General features: G+C 41.3%; 1 protein-coding gene across 2 annotated transcripts in view; it reads left to right on the top strand.

The window, feature by feature from the left end:
- Positions 1–23407, top strand: part of TMEM131L (transmembrane 131 like) — a 118096-nt gene that overhangs the window by 53947 nt on the left and 40742 nt on the right. For both annotated transcript variants that reach the window (XM_044300279.1, XM_044300286.1), the window contains 16 exons: positions 770–886; positions 1944–2054; positions 6665–6742; positions 6842–6992; positions 7099–7154; positions 11144–11249; positions 13426–13528; positions 14206–14359; positions 14911–15081; positions 16833–16899; positions 17511–17631; positions 17743–17878; positions 18880–18989; positions 19080–19152; positions 19421–19548; positions 22580–22722. In XM_044300279.1, the coding sequence (XP_044156214.1) occupies positions 770–886; positions 1944–2054; positions 6665–6742; positions 6842–6992; positions 7099–7154; positions 11144–11249; positions 13426–13528; positions 14206–14359; positions 14911–15081; positions 16833–16899; positions 17511–17631; positions 17743–17878; positions 18880–18989; positions 19080–19152; positions 19421–19548; positions 22580–22722 (1825 nt within the window). The remainder of the gene's footprint in view (positions 1–769; positions 887–1943; positions 2055–6664; positions 6743–6841; positions 6993–7098; positions 7155–11143; positions 11250–13425; positions 13529–14205; positions 14360–14910; positions 15082–16832; positions 16900–17510; positions 17632–17742; positions 17879–18879; positions 18990–19079; positions 19153–19420; positions 19549–22579; positions 22723–23407) is intronic.

Here is a 23407-nt window from a genome sequence, read left to right as displayed (position 1 = left end):
GTTTAGTGGCTGGAGTTTAAACTGTAAAATTGAAGGATTTTTTTTAAATATGGCATGGAAAACTTAAAAAATAAAAAATCCCAAAGAGACAGCAGGTGATTTTCTGATGGCACATTTACTTTAAAGTATGGGTAAGGCCCCATGCACACGGCCGTGTTTCATGGCCGTGTGCGGGCCGTGGAACCGCGGCCTGGATCCCTCCTGAGAGCAGGAGCGCACAGCGTCACTGGTTGCTATGACGCCGTGCGCTCCCTGCTGCCGGCACAGTACAGTAATACACTGGTATAGATCATACCAGTGTACTACTGTATTGCGGCGGCAGCAGGGAGCGCACGGCGTCATAGCAACCAGTGACGCCGTGCGCTCCTGCTCTCAGGAGGGATCCAGGCCGCGGTTCCACGGCCCGCACACGGCCGTGTGCATGGGGCCTAAGGGAAAGGAGTAACCAGTCTGGAAACAATTGAAAAGATGTGCACCTGCCTGGCATATTTGGGTTATGGGTGGTGGAAATTATCAGCGCTTCTGTCTAGTTCCTCGTTTGTCAACAGGGTAATTTGGTGCTGTACAATTTAATTATACCTGTATAATGGTCATGTTCTGGTTCCAGCATTAACTTATTATATAATTATTGTGTAATTAAATATGTATGTTGTCCTTCTGCTTCTTTATGTGTATAGGATCTCTTATGTGCAGTCAGATTTAATCGCCCATGTATACCAAGGCTATGAATCATTAATGGATGTTTATCTCCCTTTTATTTGGCTACTAGGTTATTCCAGCTAGAGGAAAATCTTCATTTACAGTTGTTTTCCTGCCGGATGAAGAAGGGAGCTTTGAAAGCTCTTTATTTCTAAACACTTCTTCACATGGTGTCATGTCCTATCAGGTAAGGAGGATTTATAAAGGTAGCATGTAAAACTAGTACTGAGAGAGCACACTCCCTCCTGCTGGGTCTCCCTTATATATTAACCGTTCTCCAAACCTATTTACAATAAATTCCCAAAACGGTGCAGAAAATATTCTGGAAAGTGATAGAACGACGTACTATACCGACTAATATTTACTTGCTGGTAGAATATCCTTTTTACATAGCTTTTAAACTGTTGATTGTATGAAATCATATTGTAATGGTGGACGGGTGAATGGGAACTTGTCGCCATGAAAATGCTGTCCGTCTGCCAAGTATCATGCTATATAGCAGAATGAGTTGAGCAGGTTGATTAGTTTTGTGTATAGTGTTTTGGAACCCCTGCCCAATCTGTGTCTGGCCTTTCCTGCTCGTGTCCCTGGATATAAACTTACTTTTTGATGTTGCCGAGGCTAGTCACTGGCCACAGCGGTGACCTGCTCCCCTTCCGTCAAGATAACTGGTCACATGACGAAAGGGGAGCAGATCATCACTGCGCCAAGAGATTGACTGCAGCGCTGTCAATCCAGAAGTTTGCATCCAGGGACCGAGTGGAGCGGCATAGGCTGAAGAGTGCAGGAGCCGGCCTCTGGCGAAGCAGGTAAGTATGCTTCCTTCTCACTACCACACACACGAAACATGCACAACCCCTTTAAAGAGTCTATTGGGTGATCCTGTTGTGTGATTAACACCGTACTTGTATGAGAGTGCATATAGAGATAGCTGTCAATCACTGAGTGGGACCGCCTACTGGACTCCTAACCACAGAATGAGCAGACACTGAAATGAATTTAGTTTAACAAAACTGTATATCAATCTGCTCGGCTCCTCCTGCTCAGTCACCTGCTGCTCATCTGCACATAGAATGTGACCGGTTCCCTTTAACATTTGCCTGGGGATTAGACATATCACAGCGATAGCTGTGGGGACACAGTAACAACACAAGACGTCTAAACAAAATGAAAGAGGTTTATTGTAGAGGCTTCCTATTATTGTGAGTAGCATCCCCGTGCAGTAACCGTGATGTGTTTTGTAGGTGTTTGGTCTGGGGACTTTTCCTGCGGCTTCTAAGAATTCCAGGAGCTCCTTTCAGAAAACGGATGTGTTGTTTCCTCGGATTGCAAATATCCATCTCTCACAAGCACAGGTATGGCTTGACAGATTGCTCAGTTATGTCTCACTTGCCATCCCACACACACTGATTCAAGGAGATTATGGATGACCGGCCACCTACACAAAGATGTTCATTATATGTATTAATTTTGTATCCATTTCTATTTTAGTTAATTGGTAAAAACAAAGGAAACCTGAGTCATAAAAAAAATTGTTAAACAGCTAAACAGTCAATTTTATTTTTTTGCTTTTCTAGGTGGCATGTAGTGTAATGTAGCTTTTTTTTTATTTATTTTTTTAAAGGAGAATTTTGTAACTTTTTTTTTTTTTAATATGTTGCTTATACACCTATGATTTAGGTAAATGTGCAACCCATGGTTGTGGTTTCCAGGGCCTTAAAGGGCATCTGTCGGCAGATTTATACCTATGAAACTGTCTGACCCGTTACATGTGTGCTTGGCTGCTGAAGGTATCTGTTTTGGTCCCATGTTTATATGTGCCCGCATTGCTGAGTAAAATGAAGTTGTAATATATGCAAATGAGCCTGTACAAGCAACAGGAGTGTTGCCATTACACCTAAAGGCTCAGCTTTCTCTGCAACTGTCACACCCTCTGCATTTTGATTGACAGGACCCGGCAATGAAAATGTCAACCCCCCCCCCCCCCACCCCCGCCTGGTCCTGTCATTCAAAGTGGAGAGGGTGCTGTAGTTGCAGAGAAAGCTGAGCCTTTAGGTGTAATGGCAACGCCCATGTTGCTCCTAGAGGCTCATTTGCATGTATAAAAACTTCATATGTGTCTGCATTGCTGAGAAAAAAAGAACATGGGACCAACACAGATGCCTTCTGCTGCCAAGCGCACATGTAACAGGTCAGCCAGTTTCATAGGTACAAATCTCATGACAGATGCCTTTTAAAATGAGCCCGTGGTGGAAGTTATAAAAAAAATTAACTGACAAAAATATAAATAGGTGACTACTGATGCATGATGCCTGTCTTTTACATTAAAGGATGCAGTCATTATTGTCACTGATTCACCCGAGTCACAGAATCTTGTCCATCAGTGACCCAGCATTTTAGGAATTTTTACTCGGGGACAGAATCTTTGTGCAGTATCTTGTCTAGTGAGGGCTCTCGTATAGGACAATTTGTTTCTGCCCCTTTGTAAGTTTGATATAGACCAGAATTCTAATGGCTTGTTAGCAATGCTGTAACTTATCCGAAACATTCCGGAACAGGTAAAAGAAATAAACATTAATAATACCACCTTTTTTTATGGTTTTGCATAAGACTTAGGCTGTGTTCCCACTAGTGTTATGGCTTTCATTCATAATACAAGCCAAGAAACTGTTGTGATTCAAGATTTCCATTGTTTTGATGGAAACTGCTTGCTGTGCTATTTTTGCTGTCAGTATTTGGTCTGAAAGATTTGCCATTTTTATCTAATTTTCAATGCACACCATATGGACAAAAGTATGGGGACACCTACAAATTACAACTACAGGAGCTTTTATGACATCCCATTCTAAATCTATAGATCTTAATACAGAAGTGGTACCCTCCTTTGCAGCTAGAACACCTTCCACTGTTATTGGATTTTGGAGGGAGCCTGGGAATTCATGCCCATTCACCCAGAAGAGCCGGTTTGTGAAGTCAAACACTAATGTTGGGTGAATGGGCCTGACTAACTATCTCTGCTGTAATTCTCAAAGGTGTTCGATGGAGTTGAGGGTCAGGGCTTGGTGCCGGTCAGCCAAGTTCTTCCACTCCAAACTCACCCTCTCCCATCCATGCCTTTATGGACCTTATTGGGGGGACAGTCATGGTGGAACAAAAAAGTTTCCTCCCCAAACTGTTCCCACAAAGCTGGAAGCATACAAATGTCCAAGATGTCTTGGTATGCTGAGGCATTAAGAGTTCCCTTTACTGGAGCTAAAAGCCCTAGGTCAACTCTGATGCAGTCAGGCGAATCTCCTCGTTCTCCTGACAGTCACCAAACCTAGACTTGTCTAGCTAGCTACCAGATAGAGGAGCTTGATTCAGAACACAAAACACACAGAATCTCCACAGAACATGCTTCAGAGTCCTTTAGCGGTGTGCTTTACACCACTCCATCCCACATTTGCCTGCTCGGCCGTGGAAACCCATGCCTTGAAGTTCCCAGCGCACAATTTTTGGATAGCTGCAGTTATTGAGTCAGCAAAGCATCGGCGACTTTTATGCACTATGCCACTTGGCCTCCCCTCTGTAACTTTACATATTCTGCCACTGTGGTCCCTAAACACTTCCACTTGGCAATAATGCTACTCACAGTTGATCATAGAATATTCAGGAGGGAAGAAATTTAATAAACTCAATGGAATCCTATTACCGTACCATGCTGGAATTTAGTGAATTCTATTGAATGAGCCATTCGTTCACATATGTTAGTAAAGGCAGACATCTTGGCTAGGAGCTGGATTTTATACTTCTGTGGTAATGGGACTGAATGAAACACCAGTGATTTAGTGGTGCGTGCCAATACTTTTGTCCATATAGTGGATATGTTATAAACAAAATATCAAAGAAAATACAGCAAATGTTTATTTTCTATCGGGAGAAAGCTGAGCCTTTAGGTGTAATGGCAACGCCCATGTTGCTCCTAGAGGCTCATTTGCATGTATAAAAACTTCATATGTGTCTGCATTGCTGAGAAAAAAAGAACATGGGACCAACACAGATGCCTTCTGCTGCCAAGCGCACATGTAACAGGTCAGCCAGTTTCATAGGTACAAATCTCATGACAGATGCCTTTTAAAATGAGCCCGTGGTGGAAGTTATAAAAAAAATTAACTGACAAAAATATAAATAGGTGACTACTGATGCATGATGCCTGTCTTTTACATTAAAGGATGCAGTCATTATTGTCACTGATTCACCCGAGTCACAGAATCTTGTCCATCAGTGACCCAGCATTTTAGGAATTTTTACTCGGGGACAGAATCTTTGTGCAGTATCTTGTCTAGTGAGGGCTCTCGTATAGGACAATTTGTTTCTGCCCCTTTGTAAGTTTGATATAGACCAGAATTCTAATGGCTTGTTAGCAATGCTGTAACTTATCCGAAACATTCCGGAACAGGTAAAAGAAATAAACATTAATAATACCACCTTTTTTTATGGTTTTGCATAAGACTTAGGCTGTGTTCCCACTAGTGTTATGGCTTTCATTCATAATACAAGCCAAGAAACTGTTGTGATTCAAGATTTCCATTGTTTTGATGGAAACTGCTTGCTGTGCTATTTTTGCTGTCAGTATTTGGTCTGAAAGATTTGCCATTTTTATCTAATTTTCAATGCACACCATATGGACAAAAGTATGGGGACACCTACAAATTACAACTACAGGAGCTTTTATGACATCCCATTCTAAATCTATAGATCTTAATACAGAAGTGGTACCCTCCTTTGCAGCTAGAACACCTTCCACTGTTATTGGATTTTGGAGGGAGCCTGGGAATTCATGCCCATTCACCCAGAAGAGCCGGTTTGTGAAGTCAAACACTAATGTTGGGTGAATGGGCCTGACTAACTATCTCTGCTGTAATTCTCAAAGGTGTTCGATGGAGTTGAGGGTCAGGGCTTGGTGCCGGTCAGCCAAGTTCTTCCACTCCAAACTCACCCTCTCCCATCCATGCCTTTATGGACCTTATTGGGGGGACAGTCATGGTGGAACAAAAAAGTTTCCTCCCCAAACTGTTCCCACAAAGCTGGAAGCATACAAATGTCCAAGATGTCTTGGTATGCTGAGGCATTAAGAGTTCCCTTTACTGGAGCTAAAAGCCCTAGGTCAACTCTGATGCAGTCAGGCGAATCTCCTCGTTCTCCTGACAGTCACCAAACCTAGACTTGTCTAGCTAGCTACCAGATAGAGGAGCTTGATTCAGAACACAAAACACACAGAATCTCCACAGAACATGCTTCAGAGTCCTTTAGCGGTGTGCTTTACACCACTCCATCCCACATTTGCCTGCTCGGCCGTGGAAACCCATGCCTTGAAGTTCCCAGCGCACAATTTTTGGATAGCTGCAGTTATTGAGTCAGCAAAGCATCGGCGACTTTTATGCACTATGCCACTTGGCCTCCCCTCTGTAACTTTACATATTCTGCCACTGTGGTCCCTAAACACTTCCACTTGGCAATAATGCTACTCACAGTTGATCATAGAATATTCAGGAGGGAAGAAATTTAATAAACTCAATGGAATCCTATTACCGTACCATGCTGGAATTTAGTGAATTCTATTGAATGAGCCATTCGTTCACATATGTTAGTAAAGGCAGACATCTTGGCTAGGAGCTGGATTTTATACTTCTGTGGTAATGGGACTGAATGAAACACCAGTGATTTAGTGGTGCGTGCCAATACTTTTGTCCATATAGTGGATATGTTATAAACAAAATATCAAAGAAAATACAGCAAATGTTTATTTTCTATCGGGGCAAGTGTATACTGTTCACTTGTGGGACATGATACAATCCTCATGGGTTAAACCCTTGCACTGACATTTTTGTGCTCCACTTCTCACTGAGCTATGTAGCATGACTCATTCAGTTAAATTGGCATACCAGTAAATTATTAATTGTGTTGTTGTGCGTTCTTTCCGCAGGCAGAAACGATAAACTCCAGTGTATGGCAGGTTCGACTGAAGTGCAGCATTCCTTTCAAACAGCGGCAGCCGTGCAAAGTATGTGTGACACCTGTCTTGGGGATGGCTGTCTACTGTGTACTGTTCAAGCGATTACTAGTATTTTAAACATATTGTCTTTTCTCCCATGATTTGCAGAGCTGCTTTCTGTCTGGGCACTCTCTGCTGCTGCAGGTCTACTTTGCTGTCAGGCTGGATGGCGGCCAACATGACCTGGAGACCCTCAGAAAGTACATACTGGAGAATATTTTTATGATCTTTGTGACAACTGAGCGAAATGAAGACATTGGTACGGAAACGTAAATCCTCAAAATATCACTGCAATAGAAAGCATGATAATTTCACATATATTCGCTTTATGTGTGACCTTTTTTTTATATATTTTTGTTGCACAGATAATTCAATGATTATGTACGTTATGAATTCTGGCAATGGGCTGGTCCATATGCAGGTAATTGTATGTTTAGTGTTTCATTGATTAATGGTTTGACATATTTCATGGTCGAGTCATTGTTATGTACAGATGTCCTGGAGGCTTATCAGAACATCTATATTATAGCTGCTGCACCCAGAGCTCCCTTGGTGCCACTGACCTACAACAGGTCCAGTTGTTGCTGCTGTAATACAGATGCTTATATTCAGCAGCATTGCAGGTATATTGTCCAGTTTTCCTGATCTATCTTTCACTTTTCAGGCCCCATATATTGATGACCTATCCTCAGGTTATTAGATTGGCTTGCTCTGACAGCTGACACCCCACCGATCAGCACCAGCAGAGCTCCATTCCTTGTGTAGAGGCAAGGTTACTGCAGCTCAGCTCCCTGGTGTCGGGCCCCCGCTGTTCTGATGTTGATGTCCTTATCCTGAGGATAGATCATGAATGTGGAGCCTGAAAAAACCCTAAAATATTCCTTCCTCTATTCCCTATAACATGAATCATGTTTTGAGACTTTTTTTTTTTTTTTTTTACACACACTTATTTTCCTGTTAAGAGAGATTTTATATTTAAAGGGGTTTTCTCACAAATTTAAATAAAAATCTGTAGGAATACACATCATTACCTTATCCGTTTAAATGCAACAGCCCTGTAATGTTCACCCTTTTTAGCTACTTTACTCACCCATCTGCAGCTAATGTCCCTGCACTGTGAGCAGACAGCAGCTCGTCCTGTGTGAACATCAAGCACCTGCAGATTCCAGGAGTCCATTGCAATTAGCTCTTTTTACCACTTCTTCTACTGCATAGACTATAGTCTCACACTCCGGATTTCACTAATATATAGCACTATAATCTATGAATTAAAAAGTAGGGATGAAAGGTGTCTAGACTGCTTCACCTACCTCAGTCTGCAATCACTAAGCAAGCACTGAGAGGAGGAAAGGAGCAGGGAAGCTATTGAATATGTTAGTCCACCACTGAATGCAGGAGGAGGTGGAGCAGAATTTCTTCCACAGTAGAAACAGCAGGGGGCGCTAGAAGAGAGGAGAATTGTAATATACATAAAAGCTGAGTAGTATTTTTATTGCATGTGTATTGCTATAATACTTCATTTGAAGTGCCCTATTCATTGCATAGTAATACTTTTGTGGGCTAACCCCTTTAAGCAAATACATGCATTTTATGTCTCCTCTTATGCAGAGTAGGCTTTTCTTTTGATGCTTTCTGTATGGACAAAAGAAAACATTGTGGTAGCGGTAATAAGATTTCTATAACTCTGCAGTTAAGCGTTTTCATGGTGGCTTAAATTGTGTCTGCCAGAGTTTATTGATCCTTGTAACACAGTGAGAACATTGTATGTGTCTAATTACTGTGAGAATGAACTAAAAAAGGAGCCCATCATCAGTTCTGAGGACCCTAAAATCAATGTAAGGCCTTACTCCGACGTCGGTGAATCATGGACACTTGCTGTTCATGTTCTCCGTGGACAGAACACGTACTTTATTAATTTTAATACGTATATTCTCACATCCAAGATTTACCACAGTCAGAGGTTACACCACTTAAGCATGCCCTATTTTTGTCCGTTTGCGGATCCATCACGCCCATTGTAGTTTATGGATCCGTGAAAAAACATGGACACAACACGGATGATATTCAGGTTTCATCCGTGCTTCTAGGGAATGGTCTTGAAATTAATTTTTAGCTAAGCCGTGTCCATGTCATCCTTATTCCACACGGAAGGCAAAAAACAGACACACAACCCAAATGCAGATCCTTGAGCCATCTTCACGGATGAACCACTGACCCTCATGTCATTAGGACAGGCCTAACAGACTCGCATATTCTGAGACCCTTCCCATTTATGTTCTCACACTTCCTGCAAAGAGATGTCACCTAAGCCTAGATGGAAGGAGTTGCTCACTAAGATCGCAGAACACTTGACAAAATGTCCTGCAGACACTTGAAGAGTAATGTGCAGCATGCAGTGCAGGAGTTAATAAAATGTCATTTTCTAAGGTATCTGATGGTTGCTGTTATGCATGTGTATGTCCTGAAATGTGTCTCTAGCCACTATGTATGGTTGCAACAGGTATCGAAATATTGATACTTTTTCAATACTTCAATGCCCTGTTTGGTTCTGTACTGACATTGTCATTATTTCAATACTAGACTGCGCTGCTGTGCAGCTTAGTAGCAGTTCTGATTAGAGAACGTGGTGCGGTAACGTGGACAAGGGAGGAGAGCTTCCCTCCTTTCTCACTTGTCCCTGCCACCAATGTAAATGTGAAATGAGCAGAGGGTGGAAGGAGGGCGGAGAATTTTGCGTGCAGAGGGTTCTGCTGCCAGCCAGCAGCATAAAGGAACATTAGGGGTTTTCCAGGATTTTTTAATACCGATCCTTTGGATAGGTCATCAGTACCTGATTGCTGGGGTCCGACACCTGGAACCCCCGTCGATCAGCTGTTTTGAGTAGGCAGCGAAACGCCTGTGAGTGCTGCTGCCGCCTTCTTGCAGCTCACCAAGCACAGTGCTGTACATTGTATAGCAGCTGTTCTTGGTATTGCACTCGGCTCCATTCACTTGAATGGAGCTGAGCTGCTCCTAGGCCACGTGACACATGAAAAGCAGAGAGAAGGCTGCGGCACTCACAGAAGAGCCGCTGCCTTTTCAAACAGCTGATAGGCAGGGGTCCCAGGTTTTAGACCCCCCCCCCCGGTCATCAGTAAGAAAATCGCGGAAAACCCCTTTAATGATTTTCTTTAACCCCAATGTTGCCATTAGTTGAGAATGAGATAAATGATGGGGATCACCCATTATTAATAGGAGGCACACGGTGTTATTATTACTTTTAGTGCCTCTACGTGCCTGACAGTAGTAAGGGACCCCATCCAGTAACTCCTCACAAACGGGCGACATAGGGTTAATGTGAGGTACAAGATGAGGTTATTTACTTTTAATATGAGGCACATAGAGGTTCCAAATTGATTAAACAACATTGCCTCACATTTATATCAAGTAGCTAGAGATGAGCGAATTTCATATTTTAAAGTTCACGTGCTGGTTCCTGTTATTTACTGAATTGCGTTATGGATTTCGTTACCACAGACCATAACGCAATTCCATGACGGAATGCCAGGACTCCAGCATAACATAAACCACACAAATCCGTTATGCAGGCCATAGACTTCTATTATGACTGAATGAATAACGGAATGCCTCTAAAGGCATTCCGTCCTGGAATTGTCTTATGGTCTGTGGTAATGGAATCCATAATGCAATTCAGTGAATACTACAACACAAACCCGCACACGGACTTCAAAATATGAAATTCGCTCATCCCTACAAGTAACTCCAAGAAGCACCTTCACGCATTAACGGGGTTACTATTAATGTGAATCACATGGTTTTATCAGTTTGGACTTCCATGATGTGCCTCACATAAACCCCATCATGTACCACCTCGCACATTAAGGCCTCATGCACACGAACATATTTTCATTCAGTGTCCTTTCCTTTTTTTTTTGGTTTGTTTTTTTGCGGACTGTATACGAAACTATTCATTTTAATGGGTCCACAAAAAAAAAACCTGAAGGTTCTCAGTGTGCATTCAGTTTCCGTGTTTCCGTTCCGCAAAAAAAATAAAAAATAGAACATGTCCTATTATTGTCCGCATTACGGACAAGGCTAGTACTGTTCTATTAAGGGCCAGCTGTTCCGTTCCGCAAAATACTGAATGCACACGGATGTCATCCGTTTTTTGTGAACCCCAAAATGCGTACGGTCATGTGCATGAGGCCGAACTCTGTACACTGGCACATTAAACAAACAAAGGACTTTAATTTTTGCGGGCAAAGTATCGATTTGGTATCAAGTACCACGATACTTGGTATCTAAGTCTAAATTCTGGTATCATGACAACCCTACCCCTATACAGGGACCTGGGGGTCATCAAAAATCGTGACAGGTTTAGTGTATTTACAGTACTCCCCTTTTTTTCAGGATATTCACCATTTTCTTGGTGACAGTTTATTTGTTCGTTTTGATCCTGTCATGCTTTTAAGCTCTTCCATCAACTTCACAAAGGCAGCAACCATTGTTTGCTCAGGTAAGCCACCTTTGTTTTACGGCTTTTTTGTCTTGCCCTCTTGTGGAAATTGAGTTGTTCACTATTACGTCTTTAAAGGGATTGTCTAAAATGGTAAAATGATTGGCCTGTATAAAATGTACTTTTTTTAAAACAAACAAAAAAAACAGCAATATTGCTCACTCTGGTCCCCACTGACCCTGCAGTTGTCACGCGCAGTTCTGTCTTTGTGGGATATTATTAGTTCCTGAGCTCAGTATATCTCCATTTGGTTTACATACATATATACAGTACATATATCGCTTCTTTGCTGGATAACGCAAACTAACCATTTACGGCTGCAGTGGGTTTATGGCCATTATTCGGACGCTGCTGCCCTCCTGCACATTGAGGCAGAAAAAGTGGCTAACTGAGCAGAAGAGTATGGGAGAGAAGTTAGGGAATGTTTTGCAGCAGATAATGAGAGAAATGTCAGCAAGCACAAGGTAGCTTATGGAGGGGAGTTGAGGGGTCAATAAGCAGCAGCAGATGGCTTCAGTAAGAGAAGCTGAGATGGGTGTCTGCTGTAGACAGCTAGACAGGGGTGTTGGTTCAGTCAGCAGAAGGTAGCTGGTGGGAAGGAGCTTTAGGGGTCAGTAAGCAGCAGATGGCTTGTGTGGAAGAAGCAGATAGCGGGATGGAGCGATAGTGAACAGAAAGTACTTTATGTGAAGGAATGAGCTGCTAGTTTCTTGGAGAGAGACGCTTAAGGCTACTTTTACTCTTGCATGGTTAATTCCGGTATTGAGATCTCAATACTGGAATTAAATGGATACGTTTGGTTGCACATTAGGATGCATCCGTTCTGTTAGGATGCGGTTGTGTGAAATCAAAATGGAAAAAAAACGCCATCACTAAATACATCGATAGTCTATGGGTGGCGAATATGTTTTTTATTTTTATTTATTTTTTAGGCTCCTAAAAAAAAAAAAAAAAAAACGTATCCGTCACAATTGACTAACATTGTTTTAAGTCCCGGATCTGTTTATTTTTTTCAATTTTTATTACCTGACACAACTGCAGCTTGCAGCGGTTTTGTGTCCAGTCACAAGACGGAATGCTGACGGAACGGAAGACATCCTGAGCCGATCTCTTTCCATTCAGAATGCATGAGGACTAAACAAAAACTTTTTTTTTTTTTTTTTTTTTTTTTTTTTCCGGTATTGAGATCCTCTGCCGGATCTCAATACCGAAAAACAAGAACGTAAGTGTGAAAGTAGCCTAAAGCTCATCAGTGGCATTCACTTTGTAGGGGAGAAGATGAGGGACAATGAGCAGAAGATCTGTGGGACCTTGTGCAGTCACCTGGTTGTCACCTTTTGAATACGTTTTTCACGTACTAAGTGGGCTCCTACATTCTTATTGACCAGAGTCTGGCAAGTTCTCAAGTTTCTCAAAAGCTAACTTAAGGCGGATAACCAGTATTTCTGCATTTTCTGCTGTCAGTTTAACAAAAATGGACACTGCCACAGAGTAGAAAAAAGCAAATATAGGCCATCAGTTACCAGACATTAAATGGGATTTGCCACCTAAGACAATGGGGGCATGTCCTAACGGGGCCCACCTCTGGGACCCGCACCTACAATGAGAACGGAGCGGGGAAATTAATGGAGGGCGCATGCGCAGCCGCCCTCCATTTATTTCTATGAGGCCGCTGAAAATAGCCGAGCGCTGGCTTGGTAATTTTCGTCTGCCCTATAGAAATGAATGAGAGCAGTGGCCGCGCGTGCGCGGTGCGTTTCCATTCACTTCTATGGGAGCAGCGCTTTGTGGTGGATGGACCCCGGGAAATCCAGGGTCCTCCAGCCACAGCTCTCCCCGCTCCGTTCTCATTGTAGGTGCGGGTCCCAGAGGTAGGACCCGCACCTATCAGACAATGGGGCCATATCCTAGCGATATACCCCCATTGTATGTGATGGGAATACCCCTTTAACCACTGCTCTAATTTCTAATTTACAAATACATTTTTACATTTGTGTTCGGAATGCTCTTTAGTGGTTAACTTGTCGCCTTTACTAAGATGTCCCGTACAGTAATATGGCCATTTTTTTAGATCTCACCCCAAACTAATATGTTTGCGTATAAGAGCATTTGGGGGTTATATGATGGCCATCAGCGTTCATTTCATAGTATTTCATGATGTGATGTTTTCCCACAGCCGTACGAGAGTCTGAGTGTGACTCCTCTGGTGGAAAACTAGCCCGTGTCTTAGAAGCTGCTCCTTCCCCATCCCTGTGTGTTTCCTACAACAGAACAGAGGGGTATGTTCATTCCATGTTAAATATTCATGTATGAGGTGTAGGGTGAGGGACTATGTCACAGCATTAGCTCAAAGCTATGACCTAATGTAACTGGCACTTCTGTATAATGAAAAATGATGCAACCAGTCTGGAGCAGGTTCATAATAAATAATATACCATAAATAAATATATATATATATATGTATATTTACACATATATATTTACACACACATACTGTATATACATCATTATAAGTTTATTTATTTAGAAGAGTGTTTCTTCACTTTGCTCCATATGGCTTCCATAGATGGTTATTATACTTGTATATAGTCTTCCATAACTAGTACATGTACAGAAGTGGTCCTGCAAGCCTTTGAAGCAACACTGAATAAAAGAAGCAAAGAATCGTATTATAAATGTGGCCTAATAATATGGCTTTTACCTAGTGTTACCTGCCAGTGTTATATGTTTGGCCCTAGTACGAAGTTCTTTACAATGCAAAGAGGTACTCGGTCCCACTGCACAATATTTTTTAGAGCTCCCAATGGCTGGAGGGCAACCATTTGTGGAACACTGCTGTAGACCAACTGAACTTGTTTTATTTTTCTTAGTTACGTTTCTTTAGTAAATTCAAAGACCTTACCATTGACTTGAACCTCTCATATATATTTACTGGATGTTTTAATATTTTCCTCAGGTATTTGAATTTTGACACTTCAAAAATATCATTTTACATTCAGCAACGTCAGGATCCTACTGGGTTGTGGTCATTATGGCTGGAAAACAACCTGAACTTTCCTGTAACGATCACTGATGTTTTAGTACCAGAACAAGTCCGGGGGCTCTTTAAGGTATGGTGATTGTAATAGCGGGGTTTATGGTAAAGGTGTGAACTGGGGACCCATTCACATAGACCACTTTGTACTTACTGGGCTGAAAATTCTTCAGTGCAAGGACTTGGTGTTAGAATATTTTTGGGAATGAGTGTATTCTGCTGTCACATAATGGTGTTTCTAATACATCTGCACTGACCTCTACTGGTAAAATGAGGGAACCTAACTTTAAAAGAACTTTCCCCGCATATAAAACCTTCTTAATATAACTGCATTTATTATCTTCTTTCACATTTATTTTTTCATGGAAAGCATTGTGCTCACCAACATGGTCAACATTATAGGTACCACAGCAAATATAGCTGGTTGTGTTGACCTAGAGGAGCATAACTAGTCTCCTCTAAATAGGACATGGCTGAATAGCTGTGTCTGGGGCCTGGAGAGAGCATACTTTTTTGCTAAGTATGGTCAGCGCACTGTTTCTGGTAACATATTAGTAAAAATTGATCAACGCCATCCTTAATTGCTTATACTAATTTCCTGTTTATTTTTTGTCTTGGTTTTTTCAGACATTCAATTTGACTCGCTTGCTGCCAGTCCCTCCAGGCTGCTGGGACATTTTTACATTGGAAATTCAAGCCAAAGACTCTCCCTTGAATTTTTTGACAAACATAATGATAAGCACATCTTTAGGTGTTACATTTGAGATTCCTATGCTTGTGCATAAGGTTGTATCGAAGGTGAGGCTTCCTCCTTGTATTTGTAATGATGGAAACTGGCATCTATTATCTACTAAGGCTACTTTCACACTGGCTTTTTGTTTGTGAGATCCGTTCAGGGCTCTCACAAGCGGTCCAAAATGGATCAGTTGTGCCCTATTGCATTCTGAATGGAAAAGGATCCGCTCAGAATGCATCAGTTTGCCTCCGATCAGTCTTCATTCCACTCTGGAGGCCGACACCAAAACACTGTCCGCTTGACGAAACTGAGCCAAACGGATCCGTCCTGACACACAACGTAAGTCAATGGGGACGGATCGATTTTCTCTGACACAACAGAAAACAGATCCGTCTCCCATTGACTGTTCATGACGGATGCATGCGGTTGTATTATTGTAACAAATCCATTTTTGCAGATCCATGACTGATCCGCCCAAAACGCAAGTGAAAGTAGCCTAACAAAATGGAATTTCTGTATTATTTATCTGTTGAGGTAGGAGGTGTGATCCCATGATGGTGTCAAAGGGGATCACTGAATTCTCAATTTTCTGTACGAATGAATGGATACTGCTCCATGTTTCCTGCACGCAGACTTACAGCACTCTATACCTTAGGCTACATTCACATGACCGTAGTGTGGCATAGATTCCAGTTTCTGGAGCATGAAAAGCCAGACGATGCGGCAATTTATTAAGAGGCTTGCCTCTTAGTAAATTTGGTGCATTTTACCCCAGTGCATTTTTATTTTTTACTTACTCCCCCGATGTATTATAAATTGTTGGGATATTCTAGAATCCAGAAGGTATATGATGGCTCACCTGTTGTGGCAAATGGTTCTGGTGCCCTGTTTAAAAGAGGTTTCCCTGAGAACCCAGTAAAAACAAAATATAAATGGTGTTGTATAACAGGAAACTCAACCATCCAGAACTGCACCGATGTAAGGAAGGTATATCACAATAACCAATTAATTGTGTTACAATCACCTATTGATTATATCAAATAGTGTATAAATTCATACATAAAATTGCAATTAAAAATTGTAGATTTTAGCAAGATAACACAAAAAGTATAAAAAAATCTGAAAAATGTATATAAAAGTATATACAAAATAATTTGGATTAATCAATGGATAGTCCTGTTGTAATGTTAATTTAGTTGGTCATGTCCATGTAGGAAATGGATATATCCATAATTGCATTGATCAGAAAAGGAAAAATGTTCTGGTGATTTGTGAAAAATTGAAAAAGTATAATAAAAGTTTAAAAACATGAAAAAGTTTAAAAAATAAGTCCAGTGATTGTGGAACAATATAATAGTTGAGGTTAAAAGACTATAAACATATTTGTGATATATGGGTGTAGTTCTAGTGAAAATTGGTAGGGTCACCGCAATGAGTGGTAGTGGATTGTGCCTCTAAATTTCCTTTACATTTAGAAGTTTGTATCCAATGTATTTATAGTATTAATATTTTGAATCAAATGGAAGGTAAAAAGATACTTATGTTGGCTACAAGGTATTTGATATCAATAGGTGATTGTAACACAATTGGTTATTGTGATATACATTCCTTGCATCGGTGCAGTTCTGGATGGTTGCTTTGCCTGACACCATTTATATTCTAGAATCCATTGCACAGTGGATAAGTTATGTCTAGCCCAGCACATTGCTTTTTTTATTTATTGCATTGTCTCCTTTCGGACTGCTAATAACTAGCAATAAGCTTTAAATATTCTCTGTTCATAACATGTTCTTCGTCTTCTATTTAATTTCAGTCTGGAAATCAGCAGATAATTTCAGCACAATGTGGGATTCACCCCATTATCAGGCACTTGACCTCTGGTAAATATCATTTATAAATATATCTGTCTGCAGGGACTGGGCGCTTGAATTATATTAGTCATCTCTTCTGCAGATGTCCTACACCTCCTCATCCTGCTGTGCATTTAAATAGTTAAAAATATAGGCATTAGCAAGCTGTTACTATGACAACTTTAGGAGAGTGATTTGTTCACATTTAGCCCCCAGCTCGCTCTGCAGTATGGTACAGAAATATATAGTCACTTGGGCCTGTTTCATAGAAAGTCAATTCATCTGCCAAAAAGTTTTTGGAATGAGAGTGGAAACCAGAGTACCTTGAGAAAAGCCACGTAGAAACTGGCACAGCATGCCAGCTCCATGTAGATGGTGTTCTTGGTCAAAATCAAACCCTTGAGCTCCCAGCAGTGCTAACCACAGATCCACCATGCTTCCCTCACTGTGAAATATATGGTTGAGTTCCAAGTGAGTGAAATTAGAAGAATGAGCAGACAAACCAATTAGTATCCTGCGGTCCTGAGAGTAGGACAGCAGATTAACAGATTATGGTATCATTTGTTTTCTTTATAAGTAAATTTATGATTATATATATATATATATATAATTTCATATTAATATTCCCTTTCTTTCAACAGAGGAGAGTTTGCGCTGGCAGCATAGTCTCTCCTTAGGGTTGTCTACCTGGAAAACAGATTATGAGTTAGGCACTGAACTTTATGAGAAGTATCAGAAGATACAAGATACAGAGTCCTGCAGGTATTTATCACGGTTTCTGAGGATTGTATAGTCATAATGCTCTTGGTTATGTATATCAATCTAAACTTTTTTTTTTTTTTTTTTTTTTTTTTTTTTTTACACCCTCTTCAGGAGTAAAAGTTTGGAGAATCCTAGCGGTACACGACAGAAGAAGGATGCGGAGCGACCTCCTGTCTTCCTACCACGGTTAAATGCTGAGCCTGGTCTAGCGGTGAATTTTACGGCAACTGCTCTAAGTAACAGCTCGGTAAGTCATTACGTTATACTGTGATGTACGTATTTCCCCATCTGCTTTTGAAAGGTTAGGTCCTGCTTCCTCATATGAAACGTGATTTTTCCTGACTTTTGAAATAAATGACCACTTTCGGATAAGGAAATCAAATGAAACATACCAGCTTTAGACTCTGTTAACTGCAATAGCATAGATCCATATAACTAGCCAATGCAGGTTGTAAGGGTGGGTTCACACTGCATTTGTAGTGTAGTTATTTTTGCGCATATGCCAGGAACTCTTCCGGTCCTTATGTCCGTCTTATCCCCAGGCCCCCATTCGTATATATGTCTGTATACCATTTTCTGCTGTGTGGAATGGCATAGTCTGCTGTGATATTTCATAAACGGGTATTCGATAAAAAAGAAGCATATGGATGATGGATGTCACTATAGGGCACATTTATGAAGACTGGTGTTTTAGACACTGGTCTTAATAAAGCCCTAATCTGGTGGTGGATGCGCTAAAGAGGTGCCGGCCTCTCCATAACTTCAGCGCATCTAGTGTCAGTTCTAAATGTAAGACAGCTTTCGAGCTGTCTTACATGTAGACTTTTTTCTATGTCTAAAACAGGCATAAAAAATGGTGACTGAGATAGGCCTGCCAGCCTGTCCTCTTCTCCGCCCACACCCACAGCTTTAGAACTGGCGTGAGCGGGGCAAAGTGGCAGATAGTGGTGCATCAAACTGTTGCACCGCTATCTGATCCTGAAATATGCCTAATAGGTGTCTTTCAGCATAGTAAACGACCCCTATATGTCTATATACGGTGGCATCTGTCGGAGGTGTGTCAGGAAACATACACCCTTGGCAGACACTACAAGACTTATTGTAAAAGTGCTTGATGTTTTTTTGGTCTTTTTTTCTGTGAATTGTGAAAGTGCTTGAACAGTTTTATGATGTTATTGTGTTATTTTTAAGTCATTGAACTGAACAGTTTTTACAGGTGTTCTCATTATTTCATATTTGTCGTTTTAGGTGAAAAATATATTACTGAGGAATCCTTCTCCTTTTCCAGTGTGGGTGCAACTGCTACCTCTTTCTTACTATCCTAATCCCCAAGCCGCTTTAAGCCTTCTGAGCAAATGGTATGAAAGTGAGCTGAGGCATGGTAATTCTCCTGTCCATAAGCATCATTGCAATGAAGTGTTACCGTTTTTATTTTATTATTTCTCTAGGTATGATGTAAATGAGCTAATGGTTGACTTTACAACAGCTGAATTCAGACTCCAGAAGGAATGTGACCAAGAGGTAACTTTTTAATGACACTTATTTTTATATTTTTTTTACTGGGTGCTGAGCAGGATACCCCCATCCCTGATGTCCATATGCTCTAATGGGGTTCTCTTTATTACTGTAAGTTTCTTTTATATTTTCTGATGTGTTTGTAGGGAAAGGAAGGTGTGTGCTACATCAAGTAGTGCTACACCTCTAATTAGTAGGTTACGATGCTCTTTGAAAGAAACCCTGAAGTTTTAGATAGCTGGATGGAATAATACTTGCTAACATTAACTTTCAGCATGAGGAAGGTGAAGACTGTAGCCAAGATGTGATTGAATTGCAGTTACAGCCCTGGGAATGGCAGCAAGTTGGCGTAGTCTTCACACCTGTAGACTACAGGAAAGTTACTTCCCTTATAGTAATCAGGTATGTATTTTGCAGAATATAATAGGCTAGGTTTATGAAGCGGCCTAAAGGAAAAACAATCTTGCCCAAGGCAACAAATCATAATTCAGCTTTCATATATATATTTGTATATGTTCCTGGAGCTAGAAGATCTTAAAGGGGTTTTGAACTTCAGCAAATAGCATGTATTATGTGTTAATGCCTTTAGGAAAGGTCACACAGGAGGATCAGAGTCTCGCAGCGGGACTGCAAATAGTGCCCTCCATCAAATATCTTAGTAACCAGGTTTTATTGAATCTGCGGGTTTTTTTTGTCTGAACTTATTACGGCTTTTAAATAAATTCAGACGAAAAATCCAAATATGGATTAAGCTTCCTCTATCACTTATTGGCCGAACCAACTTGTTAAAAATGCTACTTTTATATCTATAACATAACGCTACATCCTGGATCCCCTTGCGAATATTTCATGCGATTAACGCAATTATTTAGAGATCTGATCTGGAAGAAGAAAATGCCACTCATAAAACTTGCAGTTCTGTGTAGGCCTAAAAACCAGGGAGATGGATAAGTTGAATACAGCGGGGCGAGTTGTGCAACAACTGGTTCGCACTAATAATCTAGTCGTGGCATTAGAGAGCGGAATTTTCTATGATAAAGGGAGGCAATATAATATATTACGCACCATACACAGTTTGGTGGAAAGCTAAGGAAATTGTGGGGATTCGCGGATATACTCAGTTTACCCCCCATCTGGCCTAACTGTCTATATAAAGAACTGAACGCGGTCTCTAACGTGAGGCTTTGGGATTCCTATGGTCTTAATCGAATGTGTCAGCTGTATGAGAATACTGGTCTTAAGTCCTTTGCCACATTACAGCAAGAGTTCGGACTTCCTAGAACATTGTTCTATGTCTATCTTCAGATGCGCCATGCTGTACAATCGCAAGATCGTACGGAGAAAATAGCGCCTGCTGCTACACATTTGATTATCACACATACGGCTACTCGGGGTACGAAAGGCGTGATCTCCTTGTATTACCTGAGCTTGATGGAGGCGGTATATAAAGCTCAACCTCTGCAACTGTATGCTAAATGGCAACAGGATATTACTGATTAACTGTGGAACAATGGGAAGATGTTTTGGATGATTTCCCCAAGGTAGCGGTGAGTGAGGCCCATAGGGTTTCACAATTATTTTTGTTGCACAGAGTATATAGGACTCCGGTCTTGCTGCACAGAATGGGATATAGAACGGACGATGCCTGTCCTAGATGCGGAGCACATAATGATTATCTGATTCACTTGATGTGCAACTGCCCGAGGTTGTGGCGCTATTGGTCTGATGTTGCGGACCTAATCCGTACTGTGTTTGACATTAGTATTGACCTATCCTCTACACTATGTATACTGGGGTGTGCTGAAACGTTACGAGTTACTCCTGAACTTAAGTTAGCGATTATGAGAATCCTTTACCAAGCAAGGAAGCTAATTGCGTTTCACTGGATTGACTCTACTCCCCCGGTCGTCCAAGACTTACTTGTCAGGATTCATGTGCTGGTGACACTGGAAAGCTATGTGTATCAAAAGCGGGGTGGTAATAAGATGTTCGAGAAGATTTGGTCCTTGTGGATAGCACATCACAATCTTGTAGTGCAACCTGATGTGGTGGTGGTTCTGCATGATGCTAGGTGTGGTATGCCTGTTGATTGTTATGCAAGACCAGTTGCTTGAAGAGGTGGCTGATGGGGAAATCTTGGACCTGAAATCCTAAAGGCCACTTAAAGAATGGACTACCTTGGGGAGATTACTGCTTCATGGACTCTCGAAACTGAGGAAAATTATTGTGGTGCCTCTCCTGTGGACTTTCCTGTGACTGTGAGCTCGGAACCTGGGGTGGAGGAGTTGGGGGAGGGAAAGGGTGGGTTTAAGCTTTGTGTTTTATTTCTTTCCTTTTGTCGGGTTGTTTGTATTGTCCATAAAAACCTTTTTAAAAATCAATAAAAAAAAGATTTGAATTAAAAAAAAAAAAATTTGCATTTATTATGCAGAGAAAGTTTCCATGGTTACGACCACCCTGCAGTCCAGTAGCATGGCCGTGCTGGTACACTGTAGAAAATGGCACCAGCCTATGTGCGCGCCCATGGTCCCGGCCACCAGAGAGGCTGGCATTTTTCCTATAGTGTGCAAGCACGACCACCACTGCTGGATTACAGGGTGGTTGTAACTATGGAAACAAGCTGTGAATAGTGTGATAGAAAAATGAATCCAGCCAGCAAAGGAAGCAATATGGATAATAACAATACATTAGTAAGTGCCTTGTATTAACTTTCTCAACATGATAAATGCCACTTGCTGAAGTGAGACAACCCCTTTAAGACCGCCCCCGGTCAACTATCAGTGACTGATAGCTATGTACATAGGTATAAACACTTAGCCCTCATGCACACAATAGTATTTTCGGTTTGCATTTTTTACAGATCAAATGCAGACCCATTCATTTCTATGGGGTCGCAGAAAAATGTGGACAGCACACAATTGTATAATGTCTGCATCCATTTATCGTGTAAAGAAAGTTAATACAAGGCACTGATTAACGTATTGTGATTGTCCATATTGCCTCCTTTGCTGGCTGGGTTTTCTATGACACTATACACGGCTTGTTTCCAAAGTTAAAACCATGCTGCAATCTAGCAGCGGTGGTCGTGTTTGCGCACTATAAGAAAAAATGCCAGCCTCTGTGGTGGCCAGGACCGTGGGAGATCACGTAGGCTAGTGCTTTTTTCTGTAGTGTGCAAGCACGGCCATGCTGCTGGTCTGCAGGGTGGTCGTAACCATGGAAACATTCTCTGCATAATAAATGCTATTTGCTGAAGTGGCAAAACCCCTTTTAAGAATGGCATATACCACAGATGTCTAATAGATGCAGGTACCACACAGGATCTGTGGAAATTGGGAAGTTTTACTTGCACTGGTAAACTACTGGAAATTGAAGTAGATGGATCTACAGTTTTCTTTATAATGCATGATCATGAACATTTGCTTATTTTCAGAAATAACCTGACTGTTCTGGACATGGTGGCTGTAGAGGGGTTTGGAGCAAGAGAAATGCTGCGGGTTGGAGGGAGACTGCCTGGAATAGGAGGTTCCCTCAGATTCAAAGTCCCAGAGTCAACCCTAATGGACTGCAGACAGCGTAAGTCTTCTATCCACCTATGTGGAGGATAGGCCATCAGTATTAGGGCTCATGCATGCAAACGTATACAGAATGCATACGGAACACATCCGTATGTCATCCGTATTTTGCGGATCCATGCCCACTTTGCCCATGTGTTTACTATTTGCAAACATTACAGTACATTACAGTAATGATGACAAACTTCCTGTTTCCGTTTGCGATTCGCAAAAAACGGAAACCATACGGATATGTTTTGTGGCATAACAGAACGGATGCGGCCACAAACCGGGGGGAACGGAACCTGCCTTAGATACGAACAACGGATCCATTAAAAACGGACCGCAAAACTACAGCGGTCGTGTGCATGAGCCCTTTAAGTCATCGACAACCCTTTTAAAGTCATCAATTTAATCTAACTATGTTAGAATGAAAATATAAAAACGGTCTGGCTATTAGAGATACACTTTGGCACCATTTTTTTCTGTTGTCAGTTCATTTTCTCGAGTTGTTTTTCTATATTACACACATATAAGCACAATTTATAGTAGTAGTAGTAGTAGTGGGGTTTTGTCACCATTAAATGTTATATTTATATATTTCAGCATGAAAACCTAGTTACTTTTGTAATTGAATTCATTGCAGAGATGTTCCCTTTACTTCATTTTACTGGTGCTCCCCTGGTCATCTGCTTTTAGAAGCTATG

Source organism: Bufo gargarizans, chromosome 1 (genome assembly GCF_014858855.1).
Source record: "Bufo gargarizans isolate SCDJY-AF-19 chromosome 1, ASM1485885v1, whole genome shotgun sequence".
Taxonomy (NCBI): Eukaryota; Metazoa; Chordata; class Amphibia; order Anura; family Bufonidae; genus Bufo; species Bufo gargarizans.
Note: the sequence above shows the minus strand (reverse complement) of the source record. Positions and strands in the feature narration are given on the sequence as shown.